Below are 20184 nucleotides of genomic sequence, written 5' to 3'. Positions count from 1 at the left end.
CTTCATTCATATCCAGAAGGCGCAGTAGTTAACACTCTTCATTCATATCCAGAAGGCGCAGTAGTAAACAATCTTCATTCATATCCAGAAGGCGCAGTAATAAACAATCTTCATTCATATCCAGAAGGCGCAGTAGTAAACAATCTTCATTCATATCCAGAAGGCGCGGTAGTAAACAGTCTTCATTCATATTCAGAAGGCGCAGTAGCAAACAGTCTTCATTCATATCCAGAAGGCGCGGTAGTAAACAGTCTTCATTTATATCCAGAAGGCGCAGTAGTAAACAGTCTTGATTTATATCCAGAAGGCGCGGTAGTCTTCATTCATATCCAGAAGGCGCAGTAGTAAACAGTCTTGATTCATATCCAGAAGGCGCGGTAGTCTTCATTCATATCCAGAAGGCGCAGTAGTAAACAGTCTTCATTCATATCCAAAAGGTGCGGTAGTCTTCATTCATATCCAGAAGGCGCAGTAATAAACAGTCTTCATTCATATCCAGAAGGATGTACAGAAAACCTCTTGTTTTGTGTTTGCTAGGAATTCCGGAAAGGTGCGGTAGTAAACAGTCTTCATTCATATCCAGAAGTCGCGGTAGTAAACAGTCGTCATTCATATCCAGAAGGCGCAGGAAACAGTCTTCATTCATATCCAGAAAGCGCGGTAGTAAACAGTCTTTATTCATATCCAGAAGGCGCGGTAGTAAACAGTCTTCATCAAGTTCATATTCAGAAGGCGCAGTAGTAAACAGTCTTCATCAAGTTCATATCCAGAAGGCGCGGTAGTAAACAGTCTTCATTCATATCCAGAAGACGCGGTAGTGAACAGTCTTCATTCATATCCAGAAGGCGCGGTAATAAACAGTCTTCATTCATATCCAGAAAGCGCAGTAGTAAACAGTCTTGATTCATATCCATAAGGCGCGGTAGTAAACAGTCTTCATTCATATCCAAAAGGCGCGGTAGTAAACAGTCTTCATTCATATCCAGAAGGCGCAGTAGTAACAGTCTTCATCAAGTTCATACCCAGAAGGCGCGGTAGTAAACAGTCTTCATTCATATCCAGAAAGCGGAGTAGTAAACAGTCTTGATTCATATCTATAAGGCGCGACAGTAAACAGTCTTCATTCATATCCAAAAGGCGCGGTAGTAAACAGTCTTCATTCATATCCAGAAGGCGCAGTAGTAAACAGTCTTCATCAAGTTCATATCCAGAAGGCGCAGTAGTAAACAGTCTTCATCAAGTTCATATCGAGAAGGCGCGGTAATAAACAGTCTTCATTCATATCCAGAAGGCGCGGTAGTAAACAGTCTTCATTCATATCCAGAAAGCACAGTAGTAAACAGTCTTCATCAAGTTCATATCCAGAAGGCGCGGTAATAAACAGTCTTCATTCATATCCAGAAGGCGCGGTAGTAAACAGTCTTCATCAAGTTCATATCCAGAAGGCGCGGTAGTAAACAGTCTTCATTCATATCCAGAAGACGCGGTAGTGAACAGTCTTCATTCATATCCAGAAGGTGCAGTAGTAAACAGTCTTCATTCATATCCAGAAGGCGCGGTAGTAAACAGTCTTTATTCATATCCAAAAGGCGCGGTAGTAAACAGTCTTCATTCATATCCAGAAGGCGCAGTAGCAAACAGTCTTCATTCATATCCAGAAGACGCGGTAGTGAACAGTCTTCATTCATATCCAGAAGGCGCGGTAATAAACAGTCTTCATTCATATCCAGAAAGCGCAGTAGTAAACAGTCTTGATTCATATCCATAAGGCGCGGTAGTAAACAGTCTTCATTCATATCCAAAAGGCGCGGTAGTAAACAGTCTTCATTCATATCCAGAAGGCGCAGTAGTAAACAGTCTTCATCAAGTTCATATCCAGAAGGCGCGGTAGTAAACAGTCTTCATTCATATCCAGAAAGCGCAGTAGTAAACAGTCTTGATTCATATCCATAAGGCGCGACAGTAAACAGTCTTCATTCATATCCAAAAGGCGCGGTAGTAAACAGTCTTCATTCATATCCAGAAGGCGCAGTAGTAAACAGTCTTCATCAAGTTCATATCCAGAAGGCGCAGTAGTAAACAGTCTTCATCAAGTTCATATCCAGAAGGCGCGGTAATAAACAGTCTTCATTCATATCCAGAAGGCGCGGTAGTAAACAGTCTTCATTCATATCCAGAAAGCACAGTAGTAAACAGTCTTCATCAAGTTCAAATCCAGAAGGCGCAGTAGTAAACAGTCTTCATCAAGTTCATAGCCAGAAGGCGCGGTAATAAACAGTCTTCATTCATATCCAGAAGGCGCGGTAGTAAACAGTCTTCATCAAGTTCATATCCAGAAGGCGCGGTAGTAAACAGTCTTCATTTATATCCAGAAGGTGCAGTATAGTAAACAGTCTTGATTCATATCCAGAAGTCGCGGTAGTCTTCATTCATATCCAGAAGGCGCAGTAGTAAACAGTCTTCATTCATATCCAGAAGACGCAGTATAAAACAGTCTTGATTCATATCCAGAAGGCGCAGAAGTAAACAGTCTTAATTCATACAGAAGGCGCAGAAGTAAACAGTCTTAATTCATACAGAAGGCGTTGTAGCAAAGTCTTAATTTATATCCAGAAGATATAAGGAGAAGCGGTAGTAAACTAACAGTTTTCATGAACACCAACACCCCCACACGCGAATGTGATGTGATTCTAATGGTTGACTGCTTGTAACAAAAAATGTCATCAAACATATTTTTTCTAGACATGTATGAGCCCTATGTAATGGCTGCCCGTCTAGAATATGCAGTAGCACACAGACTAGACACAATCGAAAAATAGTTTTCCAATACTGTTTGATTCTTTTGAAAATTTGAAGCTACTGCTACATGCTAATACACACATTAATTTCTTCGCGCTGTGGCTATCGATGTTAGCGTTTGTTCCCACTGAATCGGGGATTTCGGGGTAATTCCCAGGAAAATGGACTTGAACAATCACAGTAATTTGGTCTCCCACTTGACTAAACAAGACGGCACAGTAGTAGTCAGTCTTAATTCATATCCAGAAGGTGCAGTAGTATTTAACAGTCTTGACTCATATACAGAGAAGCCTAGCAGTAGAAGTCTTGAACGCCGCCATGGATACATTATAGGTATGGCCCCGGGGTATGAACTTTATAGGCGTAGATCCGGGGGGATGGGCGGGGGGAACAAATACACCCCCCCCCCCATATTTTGCCAGTGGGAATGGGTCCATACAATCATCCACCGGGTCATCCACCCAATGTTGACACCTGCATCAGGGTTACGATCTACGATTAGCTTAAGTCGTTTGGGCGTAATGACGCACACTTTTTTTTTATGACGGATGAAAAACATTAGAGGGTGGTACAGGGTTAAGCGACCTCCTCTGTCAAAACATGTAAATATTTCTGAGATTTTTTCAGTGGGGAAACAGTTAGCAACCTGGACAACCGATTCTTTTGTTATGCAAGACTCACTCAGTCATTTAATGAGGCAATACAAACGATCGAATTTGGTGTTGAAATGAGCTAAATTTTGAGTTACACCTTTTCAATGTAAAATTAATTTTCTCGGCCAAATAAAAAGCAATCATTTTCATTTTTTCAGTAAATGTCAGGTCAAATTGTAGTGCTTGATACTGTATTTTTTTTTCAAATCCTAGTGTTAAACTTAGGCGTGAAATTCAGTCATTTCGTGTAAGATTTTCGATTTTGATAGGCTTAAAACCTTTTTTTTTTTGATCAACCTTTTAGCTTTTCAAAGTAATATAGTTCGCTAATGAAGGATTTTTCCCAACTTTCTAACGCACATCACCGTGAGCGATATATCATAGTTTTGTCAGAATTTCCGTTTTGATTTCACCATTTTTACTCCCGCCTGAAAAATTTTCAAAATCAACGCGTGAAATCTAAGGCTAATACTAGCATTGTGGATCGATATCCCTGGGTTTAATAGGAATACCGGCATGGCTACAGTTTTGCCAGAACTTCAATATAGCGACGAAATTCCCAGGCCTAATAGCGCTCCTACTGATCACAGCGGCGTAGCTGGCATTTTTTCCAAGATTGGTTACCTATAGGCCTACCAGGCATACAGTCCGACAATCATGTACTGCGAGCTAGGAGAAGGGTTCAGAGATCACATCTTTTTCAACTACACCAAGTAGGCCACTATCAGGACATTATTATTTGTAATTTTGCTCATGTTCTCTGTCATCTTTTACTTAACTATCAGTACTAACCGAAAATTAAGAAAAGTATTACTTACCTCAGTTACAAATAAAGTGCCCTATTCTTTAAATTAATTGATTTGAAGAATATGGCACTTTATTTGTTACCTCGCTATACTAGTATACAATGTAGATACAATGTACCTCAGACTTCTAGTTCACAGTACTACATCAGTACATGTATGTAGGCTTACTAAGTAGAGCACTATCCAAATGTTGTAAATCTGAAAAGTATCGTAATCCAAATTTCTGAAATGTAGGCCTATATATCGTAGCAGGTGAAATATTTGGAATGGTGGAAGCACAGAGTCCAGGCATCGTACATCAATAACGTTTACGCGGATGGTTCGAAGGGATTTCGTCAGACGCTCCGAATCCGATGAGGGTGACATTTGCTGTGTTTTAGTGCTGTGTTCGTAAACACAGCAATTTTTTCTGTCTCCGATGAGGACGACATTTGCTGTGTTTTTTCTGTCCCTAAATCGTGCAGCACATGCCGTAATAAAAATCCCTTTAAAAAGGGATGTACCGGCAAAAGGATGAATTACAATGAGTAACATAAGATTTCGTTTTAAAATATAAATATACAGTAAAAATAATTTTTAAGTGTAAAGATTATGGTTGTATTTTGAGCCAAATTCCATTTGTTGCTATTCTCTCAAAATCAGTCTTTACGTTGTTAGATACATTTGAAATAAGATGAAATAAATTCCAAACATTTGGCACCAAATGTGATCATTTGGTACCAAATGTGATTTGATACATCCTTACGAATTTCGGAAGCTAATTCATTAGCGATTTTCCCAATAGTTTATGTTACACCCTGTTTTGTATTCTTCTTTCACACTATACTTACGTCAAAACTGTCTATGAGTATAATTGTGATTGCACAAATGAAATTTGTAAAAGCAAACAACATTCGCATCTTTTAGTATAGATTAGTTCATAACAATCTGGTTTTGAAAATTTAAACACACAGAATATTAAACACTATATCAAGAATAATTTTTGGGACTATATAAACAACAAATATATTATAGGCCTACACATACTGAAACCCAAAGCTATTGTATTAATTTTGTTAGCATGGTTAAAGACTAGTGATATACGTAGGAACATAATTCGTTACATCTGCACTAGAGCTCCATTTTTCTGATTTATGTCATCATTATTATACCAAAATATATGAAGTTAATCAACTTATCCAAAAGAAGATAATTGTTTATCATGTGTGAGTGCAAATAGCTTTTGCAGCAGACTTTTGATTAAGGGCATAACATTACACCCTCTTCTATCCTAACATCTAATTATTATCCTGTAAAACTCCTAAATGTAGAACCAGTTGTCCTGCCAATTATTCTCTCCCACCAATTGCCAATTAATTTTCATGTGTAAGTTTTCTGGAATAGATGTGTAATGACATCAAAACAGTTTCATAAACTTATAGCAAGATTGCTGCTAGATAACCTTGACCCTGCTTGAAAAGCACTATGACCATTGACCACACACTGACACCACAGATATTGGAACTTGTACTGAGTATTATATTGTCCCCTGTGCTTTATACTCTAATAAGGTCAATGTGCATGGTAAGAGGACCAGCGAATTTGCCAAATTTTCAATTTAGAAAGAAAGTTCCTAAAATGTTATACTGATTTTACCTTAATATTGCAAAATCAACACAAAACATCTGTTGTCTTCACACACCAATTTTGGTATTTCTATTTGCCTTGACAACTCGATCATTTTTTGACAATATTTTCTGTTTTGTTCATACACTATCTATAGAAAGTTAGAAACAACAACAAACTTGAGCCAATTAATAAGTACCGGCCAGTTCCTGGCCGGTACAAAAAGCTCGCGGGCGAACTCAAGGCCTATAAAAATCAAAAATATCACACTAAAAGACACAATTTGATGCTTAATTTTAACACCAGGATTTAAAAAAAAGGATATCCAAGCACCAAGTTTTTAACTGACATTACTGAAGAAAAAAAAAATGTTGCTTTATATTTGACCGAGAAAATTAATTTCATAGCAAAAAGGTGTATCTCTGAATTGTGCTGATTTTAACATGTATCGATCGCGACTAAGCATTTCTAAAGAATCGGTTGTCCAGGTGGCTGACTGGAAAGGGAAATATTTTAATAAAATAATGCTTATTAAAGGCTTGATGTAGGCCTACCATTGCCTTCAAATTTTAAATTTGTCATTATATACTCAAAATGCTGAAATAATACTAGAAATAATTATCAGGAATGGTTTCAGTCCATTTTGAGCTGAAATAACGAGGTAATGTGAAAGAAACACTGCTTGTTATTTTGGCCGTTTAACACCCAGTTCTATGGGAGGACATAAAGTCATAATTTCTTGAATTATGACTTTATGTCGAACTTGGCTCTGTTTACCTACAAACACAACAAATTTGGCTGATTCCATTTAGGGGCAAGCTGTGACATACATGTATAAACATTACAAATATGCCAAAAAATCAGGTTTGAAAAAAATTAACCAAATTCATATTATAAGATCGTACATTATGACTTTAAGTGTCTTATCATGAATAAAATCAAACAGTTAAGGTCTACGTGGAACAACTTACATGATGACCGAGCCATTACCATTTTATTTCGTGATCCTAGCATCGTCTTTTTTTATGAAATTGTTCAGTAGATATCCACGTATCCACTAAAAATGCTTTCCATGCCATATTTATGTTGATTCCGATTATGCGTTTATGCACGATTATGTGTATTTAACAGCTGCTCCATAGGACATGTGTTGGAATTTCGTTCTGGTTAAGCAGAATTCGAATGTAATACCTTTTTTACATGTTTAATGTACTACAGGTAAAACAAATAGGCCTATGACGATTTTAGCTGAACACATTAATTACATTTAAACATTATGTAGCCAGAGGTTTCCAGTGGTATAAAAATCTCAAATTTGTTTGAGAAATGTGGGAGATGAGGCTGTGGATCACATTTAAATCCCGGATTTAAATTTTTCATTAGTAGGCCTATGTACATGTACACATAGGTAATAAAACAATTACAAATGGCCATGAACTTGAACATTGACCGTCACCATGGGTACTCATGAGTCATAAAATCATACAATGCGATATGTACATGTGTATGACGATGCAGTTGAAATAATAACGTATTGGATGAGACCAGCATTTTTCTTTGTCCAGTTTGCATGCGTAAGTGAACTTGAAAGTACCACCGTTTTCGTAATTTCAGTCTCATTTTAAACTTTACTTAATTTCAAACGTTCGCATCAAGGTTACCCTACTTCGCGTATTTTTCCTTTATATTTGTCATTCTGTTTCAAATATCATGGATGCTCTTGGACTAACGGTAGATCTCATCAAATTGGGATATGATGTGTACAACCGACTAGAAACCATGAAAGATCTGCCAAATGAACTCGTGTACTTTCGAAGTAGATTGAATACAATGTTAGGGATCATGAAGGAAATCGACAACCATGTTAATAGTGGTAACCTGAACTTGAAAACAACTTCGGGTGAGCTGACCAATGTCGGGCAGGCGATGCAAAAAATGGACGAACTGATTAAGGACGGCGACAAGTTCTCTGAAAGATTGGCTACCAAGAAATCAGGTCTCAAAGAGTTCTTCCGCGCTCGAGACAGTAAGGATAAAATAACTTCGCTGAACCAAAAATTGGATAGCGTACTTATTGAACTTCAAGCAGTACAATGTTTGCACAATTTTGGAAATATTAAAAAAGCGATGGATAGAATGGGTGACAAGATGAGTACTATGCAAGATAGCCTGGAGAGCATACAGCAAGGTATAATAGTCAATTAAATTTAGTCTAAACTCTAGTCCAGGCTGTTCTCATTTATAATTATATGATAAAAATATAGGCAGGTCCATCCCAGGAAAAAACTAACACTTTTCTCTACCAGAACCACACTTGGCACATGTTGATTGGGTTAATAGGGTTAAAAAAAAATGCACACGGGTCACCTCGATTTTTCCTAAATCCAAGATGGCGCCCAAAATCACCACGTGTACAAAAAATTATCAATATGTTTTTTAAAACATCTTTATGTGAATCAAATACAACCATTCCGCCTAAAATGTATCCAGATTATAAGCAAAATACACGAACTGATTAATTTCAGTCAATGTCTCATCACCTGATTGAAAAAAATAATGTTTGACATATTTATGTGAAGTAAATGGCACCATTTGCGTCTAAAATGTATAAGCAAACTATACAAACAGATTAACATCAGTCAATGTCTCATCACTTGACCTTGAAATATTGAAAATTGGTTGCCATTTGCACTGTAAAGGTTAAAAATCATTGAAAATATGCTTTGACATCTTAAGCAAATGCCATCTTTTTTTTTCAATGATTTTTAAAAAAGTGAGTACAGTGTGAATTGCAGCCATTTTGAATATTTCAAGATCGAGTGATGAGACATTGACTGAAATTAATCAGTTTGTATATTTTGCTTATATCTGGATACATTTGGGGCGAAATGGTGGCATTTAATTCACATAAAGATATCAAAACAAGTTATTTTAATGATATTTTGTACACCACTACACGGGCCATCTTGGATTTAGGAAAAAAATCGAGGTGGCCCGTGGGCTTTTTTAAAAATCCTATTAAACCAAGCATCATTATTATACCAATTGTGGTTCTGGTAGGGAAAAGTGTTTTTTTTTCCTGGGATGGACCTGCCTATAGAGGGTAGTCACATTAGAGAATGAATTTGGAGAAAACCGTCTGATAATTACAAACACTCGCTGAGCAGCAAGACCTTCCCTCTAAGCTTTTAATCCGATAAGCTGATTATCTATTTGTTTTCATGAATTGGAAGACATTCTTTGATGTACACTGAGCTCAATCATCTGAAATTACTGGAGCGTGAGTCACCCAGGCTGGTGGCTCAGCATAGTATTTTATTAACAGAAGGTTTTCTCCAAATTCGTTTCCTAATGAGTAGAGTTCTGACAGTGTACTGGGCACTTCTAATATATATATATATTAATCAACAGCTGATCATAGACGCATATCACTCACTCACTGATTAGAGAAATGTAGGGGCCTAATAACCTGATTTGGCTGTGAGTTTTTCATAATTTAACACGGAATAAAGCAAATCTCAATGAAAAAAAAAAGATTTTACGAAATTATACAATCGCATTTTTGTTTCAAATTAAAGAATAAAAATCGCAACGACATACTATTCCGTGTATTAAAGCCATATTATCAACAATTGCTGAGGAGGATGCCCTCAATATTTGTCAAAATTCTGTTTTTTACACGATTGTTATGTACTTTACTAAACTAACATACCCTGCAAACATCAAGGCTTGAGGTGCTGTAGTTTTTTCAAAATCCGAGATTTGAGTATGATCAGACCAATTTTAACATTTGACATTTGACGCCTAAACTTTGACCTTTGGGGTCAAAAATATTTTTAACATGTTAGGAATGTCATAAGGAACATACCTGTTGAATTTGAGCTTGATTGGACCAATTTTAAAATTTGACTGTTGACCCATAAACTTTGACCTTTGGGGTCATAAATATATTTTGACATGTTTAGGATGTAATAAGGATCATTTCTGTGCAAGTGGCACCAGCATATAGTAGATATGAATTTTTTTTTTAAATTCGATTTTAACCGGAAATGACCCTTTAATGACCTTTGACCCCAAATCGGAGAAAAACTTTTATGCACCTGTTAAGGTCAATGCATGTGTGTAAGTACCAACTCTGTACTACTTAATTTGTGCAAGAAGTAGCATTTTGAAGGCACTAGTATTTCATAAATGACCGGAAGTGCCCCTAAATGACCTTTGATCCCAAATCGGAGAGCAACTTTTGTGAACCATCGAAGGTCAATGCATGTGTGCAAGTCCCAACTCTGAGCCATGAAATTTGTGGAAAGAGTAGCATTTTAAGCTGAAATCACTTTTTTGACCCCTGTGTCCCTTGCGTGACGTTTGACCCGGATCTGGTCACGTATCATGTTACATCTTGGACAGCTGTCTGTGGTGCTTGTGACCAAGTTTGGTCATTATTATGTTTTCAGAATCTTAGTCCCTATACTTTGTACAGAGCTGAAGAGCCCGATTTTTTCACACACTTGGACGCTATTTTTTCAAAACCGGGGCTGTTTTTCATATGCTCATACCCAAATATTTAGCGTGAACATTTTAAATTTTAAATTTCCCGCCAGTGTACGTTTAGCTTAAAGACCACTCGTATGGGGACCATAAATTGCATAAATGAGACTATCGTACCGTCCTTAGTACCGTGTGCAAATTATGTTATTGAAAATTGTTGATGCCATTTACCTAAATTTAGTTTGTTTAAGTGTTGTGCATCCTTAATCATTGCATTCCTATGGCATGTTTGTTTATGTGATGAGCGCCCTTGAAGTATAAGCTAAACATAGCCTGCAGCCCATCAATCACATGTAATTTGGTGCCGAATTTGGCACTGGAGGCTGTCATCTTGTATTTTGAAGTATTGTAGTGTAGAAGCTCTCGGTAAAGACACAATTAATCTTTACCTAAACCAACATAATTAGTATTTGTGACAAGAACAAGAAGAAGAATAGCAAGTGAAGATAATAAACATCATCAAGATACGTTTCAGCTAAAGTGTATCCTTGGATTTGTGATGATTTGTGTCACTTTTTGTTGTTGGTTCCGAGTCATCGAAGATTGTATTACTTAGTACCAAGCTTCTGCTAACCAGGGGAGCAAAGCAAGTTTGCCCCTACATTTGTAAAGATTAATTGTCTGTAAGAAGATGCTATAGTTGGTAAATAGTTACCAAATAAAGGTTCAGTTGAGCGTCTGTTTTGTAAGCTTACCTAAAAATAGCTAAAAGCTTAAGGTCGTGTCAGCAGTGTAAACATAAACATTGCATTGGCACAGACAGTCACCACAGCCTCCAGTCATGTCAGACGTCACTGAATATAGCAAATATTAATGAGTGTGCATGTAGATAAATGCACACTTGGTAGAAGCTTATAGATTAGAACTTCAAAGAAGTTATCAAGGCCTATGAATCCGATTCGTAGAAATCAAATAAAGATATCAGTAGTAGTGCCTGCATGTACATTTCTAACACTCCCACGAGTCGCTTACGACAACACAAGCACAAACTGACACGGGACTACTACTGAAAAATAGCTTTGTGGTATTTTTTAATAAATATCTAATAAAGGGGTAACAAGTTTACTCCCACCCGTCGCGAGTCGCTTACGACAATTCAAATAAAGTTTGGTAGTAAAGTGCCTGCATGTACGCCTCTAATACTGACATTAGTAATCTTGCAGTTGCACAGCTAGTGCATGCAGGAATAACTCATAGAATCATACAACACTGACACAGGACTTCTACCTAAAAAAGAGTTTTGTGGTATTTTGTTATCAATAAACGGACGCAAAGAGCTTACTCCCGCCCGTCGGCACACAATAAACGGGTGCATCGAGCTTTCTCCCACCCGTCGGTAAGCAACGTAGGGCCTGCATTCAAGCGAAGTTTCGTGTATACTGACATTCATATTTATTTCAGGTTTCGACACATGTAGCCTCACAAACCACACTTTACACAGGTCCTACGTATAGTTTCTCACATAAATTAGTGAACCGTTGTTCACTTTAGAAAAATATTTGCGCTTCGTTGCTTGCATCGGCGTCGTTTCGTTAATTCGTTCGTTTCGGTACTATCGAAAACATCATGTCGAGTCATAAAAGCGGTTCCGAATTAAGAAGCAGAAGATCTTATAAAAGTGATGCACTATCTAAAAGTACAGAATATGCTTTATTACAAGCAGCAACGAGAAAGGTAGAGCTAGAATGTCGAGCCAAAGCATTGAAGGAAAAACAAGCTTTAGAAAGTGAGGAATTTAATATCCAAGCAAGGGCAAGAGACTTGGAACAAGAAATGCAAGCCAGGGCAAGGGACTTACAACAACAAAGAGAGTGGTTGGAAATGAAGACCGAAATAAACATAGAGCAAGCCAAAATAGATGTATTGGAGGATTATGAACATAAATCCCAGAGCTTAAGAAGTAGACCAAAATCGGTGCTTGATGACCTCACAGAAGCTCAACCAGATACAAACACATCAGTGAGGCAGTGGTTGAACCACAACACTAGAGAAGGTCAAGAAATTGATGGCAAGTTCCTAGCTAAATATGATACAATTGGTGCTGTAGGTCTAAATCCAGGGCAAGACCAAAATACACACATGTGGAGTTGGGACCTGCAAAAGAGCAGCCAGCAGTGGGCATGACTACTGATGGTAAAGTACATACTGATTTAGGTCAACAAGTTCAACCAAGAAGCAGGTTAACAACCAGTCAAGTTATGCAAGTCAACTTTCCACCACCAAGTGAAGTCTTGTTTCCTGCAGCAGCACCTGAGGAATCAGAGAGTACAGGGGACAGAATACCCCCACATTATTTGTCTGCCACTAAATATGAAAATATTGATGAACAGTATGGTCAAGAACAGTACAGTGAACAGTATGAACATGAAGGGCCTTCATCAGTAACGTACGGTCATAGAGTAACTTTGTCACCAGAGCCTGATGTGAAGAAAAAACAAGTCATGTTGCCACGGCAACATGTAAAAAGCGAGCCAATAGAAGTGAAAGAAGATACCAGTATAGAAAATTTGGCACGCAACCAAGACAACTTGACAAGGCTGTTGGTCGAACAACATAAACAAGCGAGTTTACCAAAGCGGACACTACAGACCTTTACTGGAGACCCGCTTCAATATGTTACTTTCATACGAGCCTTCGAATTCATAATCGAAAATAAGAGCAAAAGCAATAGAGACCGTCTGTACTATCTTGAACAGTACACAAGAGGTGAAGCCAACAGTTTGGTGAAAAGTTGTATTCACATGGATGATGAGGTTGGTTACCTGGAAGCAAAAAGGTTGCTGGAAAGGAAATATGGTAATAAGCACAAGATTGCAGAGGCTTACTTAGCGAAGATGAGGCAGTGGCCGAATGTGAAAGGTGATAGTTCAGGGCTACAAGATTTGTCATTATTTTTGTTAGAATGCAAAAATACCATGACCAGCCTGGGCTATACTAATGAGTTGCAAAGTACAGCAAACATTAGAATGTTGATGATGAAGTTACCATATAGTATGAGAGACAGATGGAGGAGACAAGTAGATTATGTAGAAGAAGAAAGAAACAAAGTGGTAACATTTGAAGACTTCACCTCCTTCTTAGAAAAACAGGCTAGAATCGCAACTAATGCTGCCTACGGTAGAAGTGTGACGGAGAAGGAAGATAGTACTAAGAAGGAAGAAAGGGTAAAAACCCAAACTATCAGACTTATAAAGCTAGAAGAAATCTAGCAACAAACACAGAAGCTGTGTCGGCAAGTGTGACATCAAATAGTCCAGGAGCCAGACCAAATGTAATGTCATATAGTCCAGGAGCCAGGCCAAATGTGTCGTCAAGTAGCCCAGGAGCCGACAAGCCGTGTACATATTGCAAGGGTAAAGATCACACTTTGGAAATGTGTAACAAATTGAAGGAAAAGCCTATAAGTGACCGGTTGCAGTATCTAAGAGAGTTGGGAGTTTGTTTTGGCTGCCTAAAGAAAGCAACACATTACAGTAAAATCTGCAAATACAAGCTTACCTGCAAGACATGTAAAAAGCGCCATCCAACAGTGCTGCATGTGAAACAGGAAGAGACAAAGAAGTCTGGTGAAGTTGCCAATCAGACATGTGGGCTTACAGGCGCCGGAGTTAAATCTAGTGAATCATATCCCACAATAATACCAGTCATAGTCTACTCAAGAGTTTCCAGAATGTCTGTAGAAACTTACGCCTATCTCGACAACGGCAGTGATGCTGTATTCTGTTCTGAAAGGCTGCAAAAGGAACTGCATGTTAAAGGCAAGAAAACCAAATTGGAAATTGAAACCATAACAGATGATATCATAGTAGACAGTGAAATCATCCAAGATTTAGAAGTTTCTGACATGAACAGAAATAATATCATCTCTCTTCCAAAGGCATATACACAAGATAAGATCCCTGGTGACTTGGCTGACATCATCAACCAGGATGATATTGATGCAATTCCTTATATGGAAGAAGTTAAGCTAGGAAGATTAAATGATGAATCTCAATGCCATATTGGTCTCCTCATAGGAAATAATGTGCCTAAAGCATTTGAGCCAATACATGTAGTAAATAGCCAAGGTGAAGGACCTTTCGCCTGCCAAACTAGACTCGGATGGACAGTGTATGGTGTCAAAAATAAAGAACACAAAAGGACATCAGTCATCCACAGAATTAAGGCACATGACACTATTGACCAGCAATTAGAGAAACTCTACAACGCTGAGTTCAATGAGCGAATCATTGATGATAAACCAGAGAGAAGCGTGAGTGAAGGACAATTCCTAAACAGAGTAGAAGCATCAATCAAGTATGTAGATGGGCACTACCAAGTAGGTTTCCCGCTCAAAGATGATGACATGAAATTGCCAAACAATATACATCAAGCCGAACAGCGGGCATGCCATCTGAAGAGGAAGTTAGAAAGGGACTCGGTTTTCAACGACCAATACACTGCATTCATGAATGATATGTTTAAAAATGATTATGCAGAAGAAGTGCCCAAAGATGCATGCAATAGAAAGGATGGCAAGGTGTGGTATGTCCCCCACCATGGGGTGTTTCACCCCACCAAGGGCAAGCTGCGAGTTGTATTTGATTGTGCGGCGAAGTACATGGGCCAGTCTTTAAACTCACAATTACTAAAAGGACCCGACTTGACAAGCAACTTGGTAGGTGTGTTGACGAGGTTTAGAGAGCACCCTGTTGGAGTTGTAGCAGACATAAAAGCAATGTACCATCAAGTGCGTGTACCAGAACCAGACAGAGACTTAGTAAGATTTCTATGGTGGCCCTACGGTGACCTGAGTCTGCCTCTGAAGGAATATAGGATGAATGTGCACTTGTTCGGCGCAACTTCGTCACCTTCATGTGCAAATTTCGCACTGAGAAAGACCGCTGATGATGGTAAGGAGAAATACAGCGAAGAAGTATGCAACACAGTGCTGTCCAACTTCTATGTCGATGACTACCTCAAATCTATCGAAAGTGAAAGCAAAGCTATTCAACTCGTCAGTGATCTCACCAGCTTGTGTAAGGATGGTGGCTTCAAGTTGACAAAGTGGTTGAGTAACTCAAGAGAAGTGTTGCAGTCAATCCCTGAAGACGATAGAGCTGAGACTACAAAGACACTAGATTTGAAGAATGAAGAATTACCATCAGAAAAGGTGCTGGGGTTGCTATGGTCACCACAAACCGACAGGTTCGGCTTCCATATTAAAGTAAAGAGAGACCTCCTACCAGAAGAGGCATCCTAGCAACTGTAAGCTCCATCTATGACCCGCTAGGATTTGTTGCTCCAGCAATCCTGCCAGCAAAACAAATACTGCAGAACTTAAGCAAGCTGCAGCTTGGTTGGGATGAGTCTATTCCTAGTGAGCTTCTGACCCGTTGGGAAAGATGGCTTGATGAAGTACCGAAATTGTCAGATTTCACCATCGAAAGATGTTTCAAGCCCAAGGACTTTGAAGAAAGTGAAGTTCAGATGCACCACTTCTGTGATGCAAGTCAGAAGGGGTATGGTTCAGTGAGTTACTTACGATTCGTTAACGAGAGTGGTCAAGTGCATCTTACTCTCCTGACAGCCAAGGCAAGAGTTGCTCCTTTGAAGATCATAACTATACCTCGCCTAGAGTTAACTGCAGCTGCAATGGCAGTAAAGGTCAACAACATGTTGCAAAAGGAACTACAGTTGAAGGTCGAAAGCACATACTTCTGGACTGATAGTCAGACCGTGATCAAGTATATTAACAATGACACCGCCAGATTCCACACCTTTGTGGCTAATCGAGTCGCACTGATTAGAGATGGCTCCCAGCCACACCAATGGAAGTATGTAGGAACCAGCTCAAACCCTGCAGACGACTGCTCAAGGGGCTTAGCCGTTGATTGCTTCCTCAAGAATAGAAGGTGGACTGATGGTCCAGACTTCTTACACAAAGCAGAAAACCAGTGGCCAAAGACTACCATTGGAAACAGCGCTGAAGAGCTAGCTGATGATCCAGAAGTTAAAAAGAAATTAGTAGTCAACACAGCGTTGACAGAAGAAGCAACAGATACAATGGAGAAACTACTTACACGATTCTCCTCATGGTATCAACTTTGTCGTTGTGTTGCATGGATCCTCAGAGTCAAGAAACATCTCCGCAAGATCTGTCGTGATAGAGATGATGATAGAGATGATGATAAAGTTGATGATAGAGTTGATAATGGAGATGATGATGGTAGAAAGAATGATGAGAATGAAGAGCATGGCAACATTACAGATTTGCTTAATGTTGCTGACATGCAAGAAGCAGAAAGAGCTGTAATAGTATATGTCCAAACCAAGGCATATCCAGAAGAAATTAAGACACTAAAAGAGCTGCAATTGAGAAGTAATGACAGTCAGCCAGAAGACGACTTGCGACAAGTTAGCAAGATTAAGAAAGCAAGTCCTCTCTACAGACTTAATCCATTTATAGAAGATGGAGTAATCAGAGTAGGTGGTCGACTGGCTAAGTCAGCTCTACCTGAAAAGACAAAATTTCCATCAATCATACCAAAGAAGTCCCACATTGCAAAGTTGATTTTACATGACGTTCATGAAGCAACTGGACATGGGGGCAGAAACCACATGTTGGCTCACCTGCATAAGAAGTACTGGATAACAAATGCTAATGCAGCAGCTAGAAAGGTTATCAACAGTTGCATCTCCTGCAGAAAAAGGAATGCAAAGGTACAACAGCAGATGATGAGTGATCTTCCCAAAGACAGAGTCACTCCAGGAGAGCCACCATTTTCAAGAGTTGGAATGGACTATTTTGGTCCCCTAGAAGTTAAACAAGGCCGTAGTATAGTCAAGCGATATGGTGTAGTGTTCGTCTGCCTTGCATCCAAAGCCATACACATTGAAATGGCAGCATCTTTGGACACTGATGCCTGCGTAAATGTCATACGACGATTCGTGTCCAGAAGAGGCCAAGTGAAACAGATCCGCTCTGACAATGGCACCAATTTGATAGGGGCAGAAAGAGAGTTACGCCGAGAAATTGCCGCTTGGAATCAAGACAGAATCCATGACTACCTTCTGCAAAGAGAGATTGAGTGGATCTTTAATCCACCAGCAGGAAGTCACCATGGAGGCATCTGGGAACGTCAAATACGGACAATCAGGAAAGTGATGTGCTCTGTTATAAAGGAACAAACACTAACAGATGACTCTCTTCATACATTACTGTGTGAGATAGAAGCCATAGTTAACAGCCGACCACTCACCAGTGTTCCAGGAGAAGTATCTGACTTAGAGCCACTTACACCAAATCACCTTCTTCAACTAAAGAGTGATATGATCTTACCACCAGCCGCTGCTGCAGGAAAGCTGAGTCAGTATGCCAAGCGTCGGTGGAGGCAAGTCCAGTATCTGGCAGACCTGTTTTGGCGCAGATGGATCAAAGAATACCTTCCTCAGTTACAACAAAGACAAAAGTGGATTCACCCACAGCGAAATGCCAAGGTGGGCGATGTCGTCATGGTTGTAAATGAATCTACTCCCAGAAACGTATGGCCCCTAGGCAGGGTGGTTGAAACACTCCCTGCAAGTGATGGACTGGTTCGACGTGTGCGAGTGAAAACTAGGACAAGCATTCTCACCAGACCCATTGATAAACTGTGTCTGCTGTTAGAATCAGAAGTCACAGACTAAACATCAGTTTACGTTAATTTGCTTCGAAAGGCAAGCTGACACCTTACTTTCGCTTCAGAACAACTGATGCAAACTGTCAAATTCATCATGAGATCTACCAGATGTGACGACAGATGAACCTACCTGTATTACAGATGTCAAGACTGGTGATTCGTCTCTACAGCGATGTGTCTGCGTTTAGTGTGAAGTTGCCAGATTCGTATACAACTCATCGTCAAGATCAAGAATGAACATGTTTGTCACCGATCACCACATCTGTGAATTTGATTTTGTAAAGACAATCCGCTGCATGCATTTGTACCGATGGAACCAGTGTGCATCATTAGCAAGTTTGTTTAAAGTTTGGTACACCACAGGCCCATGGAGTTTTAATTTGCAAGATTCTACATCGTATTCTACTGCTTACAATGTGTGCACAATTTGTTGGTTGTGTACAGTGATCTACATGTAATCCATATTTGGGATACACATTTGAAAGTAATGTTCTCTGCGTGTATTTTGGAATCTCGATAATGCTCAAATTTGATTTCTCTTGAAATTATTGCTCTGCTATTTATCAAAGGGTATGCATGATCGAGGTCTGAAATAATTTCACCAAGTTTATAATTGTGTATTCCCTTCTACATGTACTTTGCAAGTAAATGCATCCTATCAGCATCTGGTGTTTTGACTATAACCTGGATTGACTGAATTTGCAAATTTGGGCCATGGCTGCTATGGTTGTGCACAGGCAGTCATATTATATCAAGTTGTGTTTTTCTCATGGCTGCTATGGTTGTGCACAGGCAGTCATATTATATCAAGTTGTATTCTCATTTACAAGGTGTACCAAACAAGATATTCGCATGCAAGGAGTTATGTACTTTCATCTAAAGGACAGCAACAGACTGCATTTCTAGTTTACAAACTAAACATTGTTGTGTTCATGTTGATATGTTGTGATCATGTTGCACTTAAATAGTATCTCCCATGTGTTCAGTTGGCTTTTCCAATCTCACCAAAATTTGCCTGTTGTGTGGGCTTTTGTTTGGTTTTGTTTCAAGTAATTTTGGTTGGCATGGGCAGTTATCTCTTGAGTGCAGCATCATCTATCCTGTAAAATGAAGCTAAATAATTCTTTCATGTGAAGTTAAAATCACTTTGAAATGTCCAAAACTCAGTTTATTTTTTCTTTTGGATCAAATCACTTGAAATTTTTGAAATGTTTTTTTTGTTTTGAATCATAGCATTGATACAAGTTTTTTATCACACAAGTGAATCTCAGATAAAGGTTTTTTGATTTCACAAATTTTTTCATGTTTCAAAATCAGTCAAGTTTGATGTTTTGAAGTTTAAGGGGTCACAAAGGCACCTCTTGTAAAAGGTTCAGTTTTGTCAGTAAATGGCACACCAAAACTATGTTTTAAGAAGAATTGTTGCTGGTAGCAGACAATTAGGCGCCGGAATGTTGATGCCATTTACCTAAATTTAGTTTGTTTAAGTGTTGTGCATCCTTAATCATTGCATTCCTATGGCATGTTTGTTTATGTGATGAGCGCCCTTGAAGTATAAGCTAAACATAGCCTGCAGCCCATCAATCACATGTAATTTGGTGCCGAATTTGGCACTGGAGGCTGTCATCTTGTATTTTGAAGTATTGTAGTGTAGAAGCTCTCGGTAAAGACACAATTAATCTTTACCTAAACCAACATAATTAGTATTTGTGACAAGAACAAGAAGAAGAATAGCAAGTGAAGATAATAAACATCATCAAGATACGTTTCAGCTAAAGTGTATCCTTGGATTTGTGATGATTTGTGTCACTTTTTGTTGTTGGTTCCGAGTCATCGAAGATTGTATTACTTAGTACCAAGCTTCTGCTAACCAGGGGAGCAAAGCAAGTTTGCCCCTACAAAAATGAAAATAATAACATTTAGCTGTCAGCCAGCCAGCGCGGCGGCGACGGCTCTCTTAGCGACAAAGAATTGTCCAAGGATTCCAGGCACGAAAATGCAATGTATCATTTTTCTAATTGTTTATAAAGATAAACAAGAGTGCTTTGGTGAAATTTCCGTGACAATAGTAAAGTAAGTTGTGAAACCGGCCCGAAATCTCAATGTGAACAG

General features: G+C 38.9%; 1 protein-coding gene across 2 annotated transcripts in view; it reads left to right on the top strand.

The window, feature by feature from the left end:
• Positions 1-7381: 7381 nt before the first annotated feature.
• The window catches only part of LOC140137415 (uncharacterized), a 31973-nt gene continuing 19170 nt past the window's right edge, over positions 7382-20184 (top strand). The window contains exon 1 of one of the 2 annotated variants that reach the window (XM_072159066.1): positions 7382-7437. In XM_072159066.1, the coding sequence (XP_072015167.1) occupies positions 7434-7437 (4 nt within the window). In that variant the 5' untranslated portion in view covers positions 7382-7433. Of the gene's footprint in view, positions 7438-7496; positions 8052-20184 lie in introns of those variants that run through there. The other variant, XM_072159065.1, reaches the window with a different exon arrangement.

Source organism: Amphiura filiformis, chromosome 17, assembly GCF_039555335.1.
Source record: "Amphiura filiformis chromosome 17, Afil_fr2py, whole genome shotgun sequence".
Taxonomy (NCBI): domain Eukaryota; kingdom Metazoa; phylum Echinodermata; class Ophiuroidea; order Amphilepidida; family Amphiuridae; genus Amphiura; species Amphiura filiformis.
Note: the sequence above shows the minus strand (reverse complement) of the source record. Positions and strands in the feature narration are given on the sequence as shown.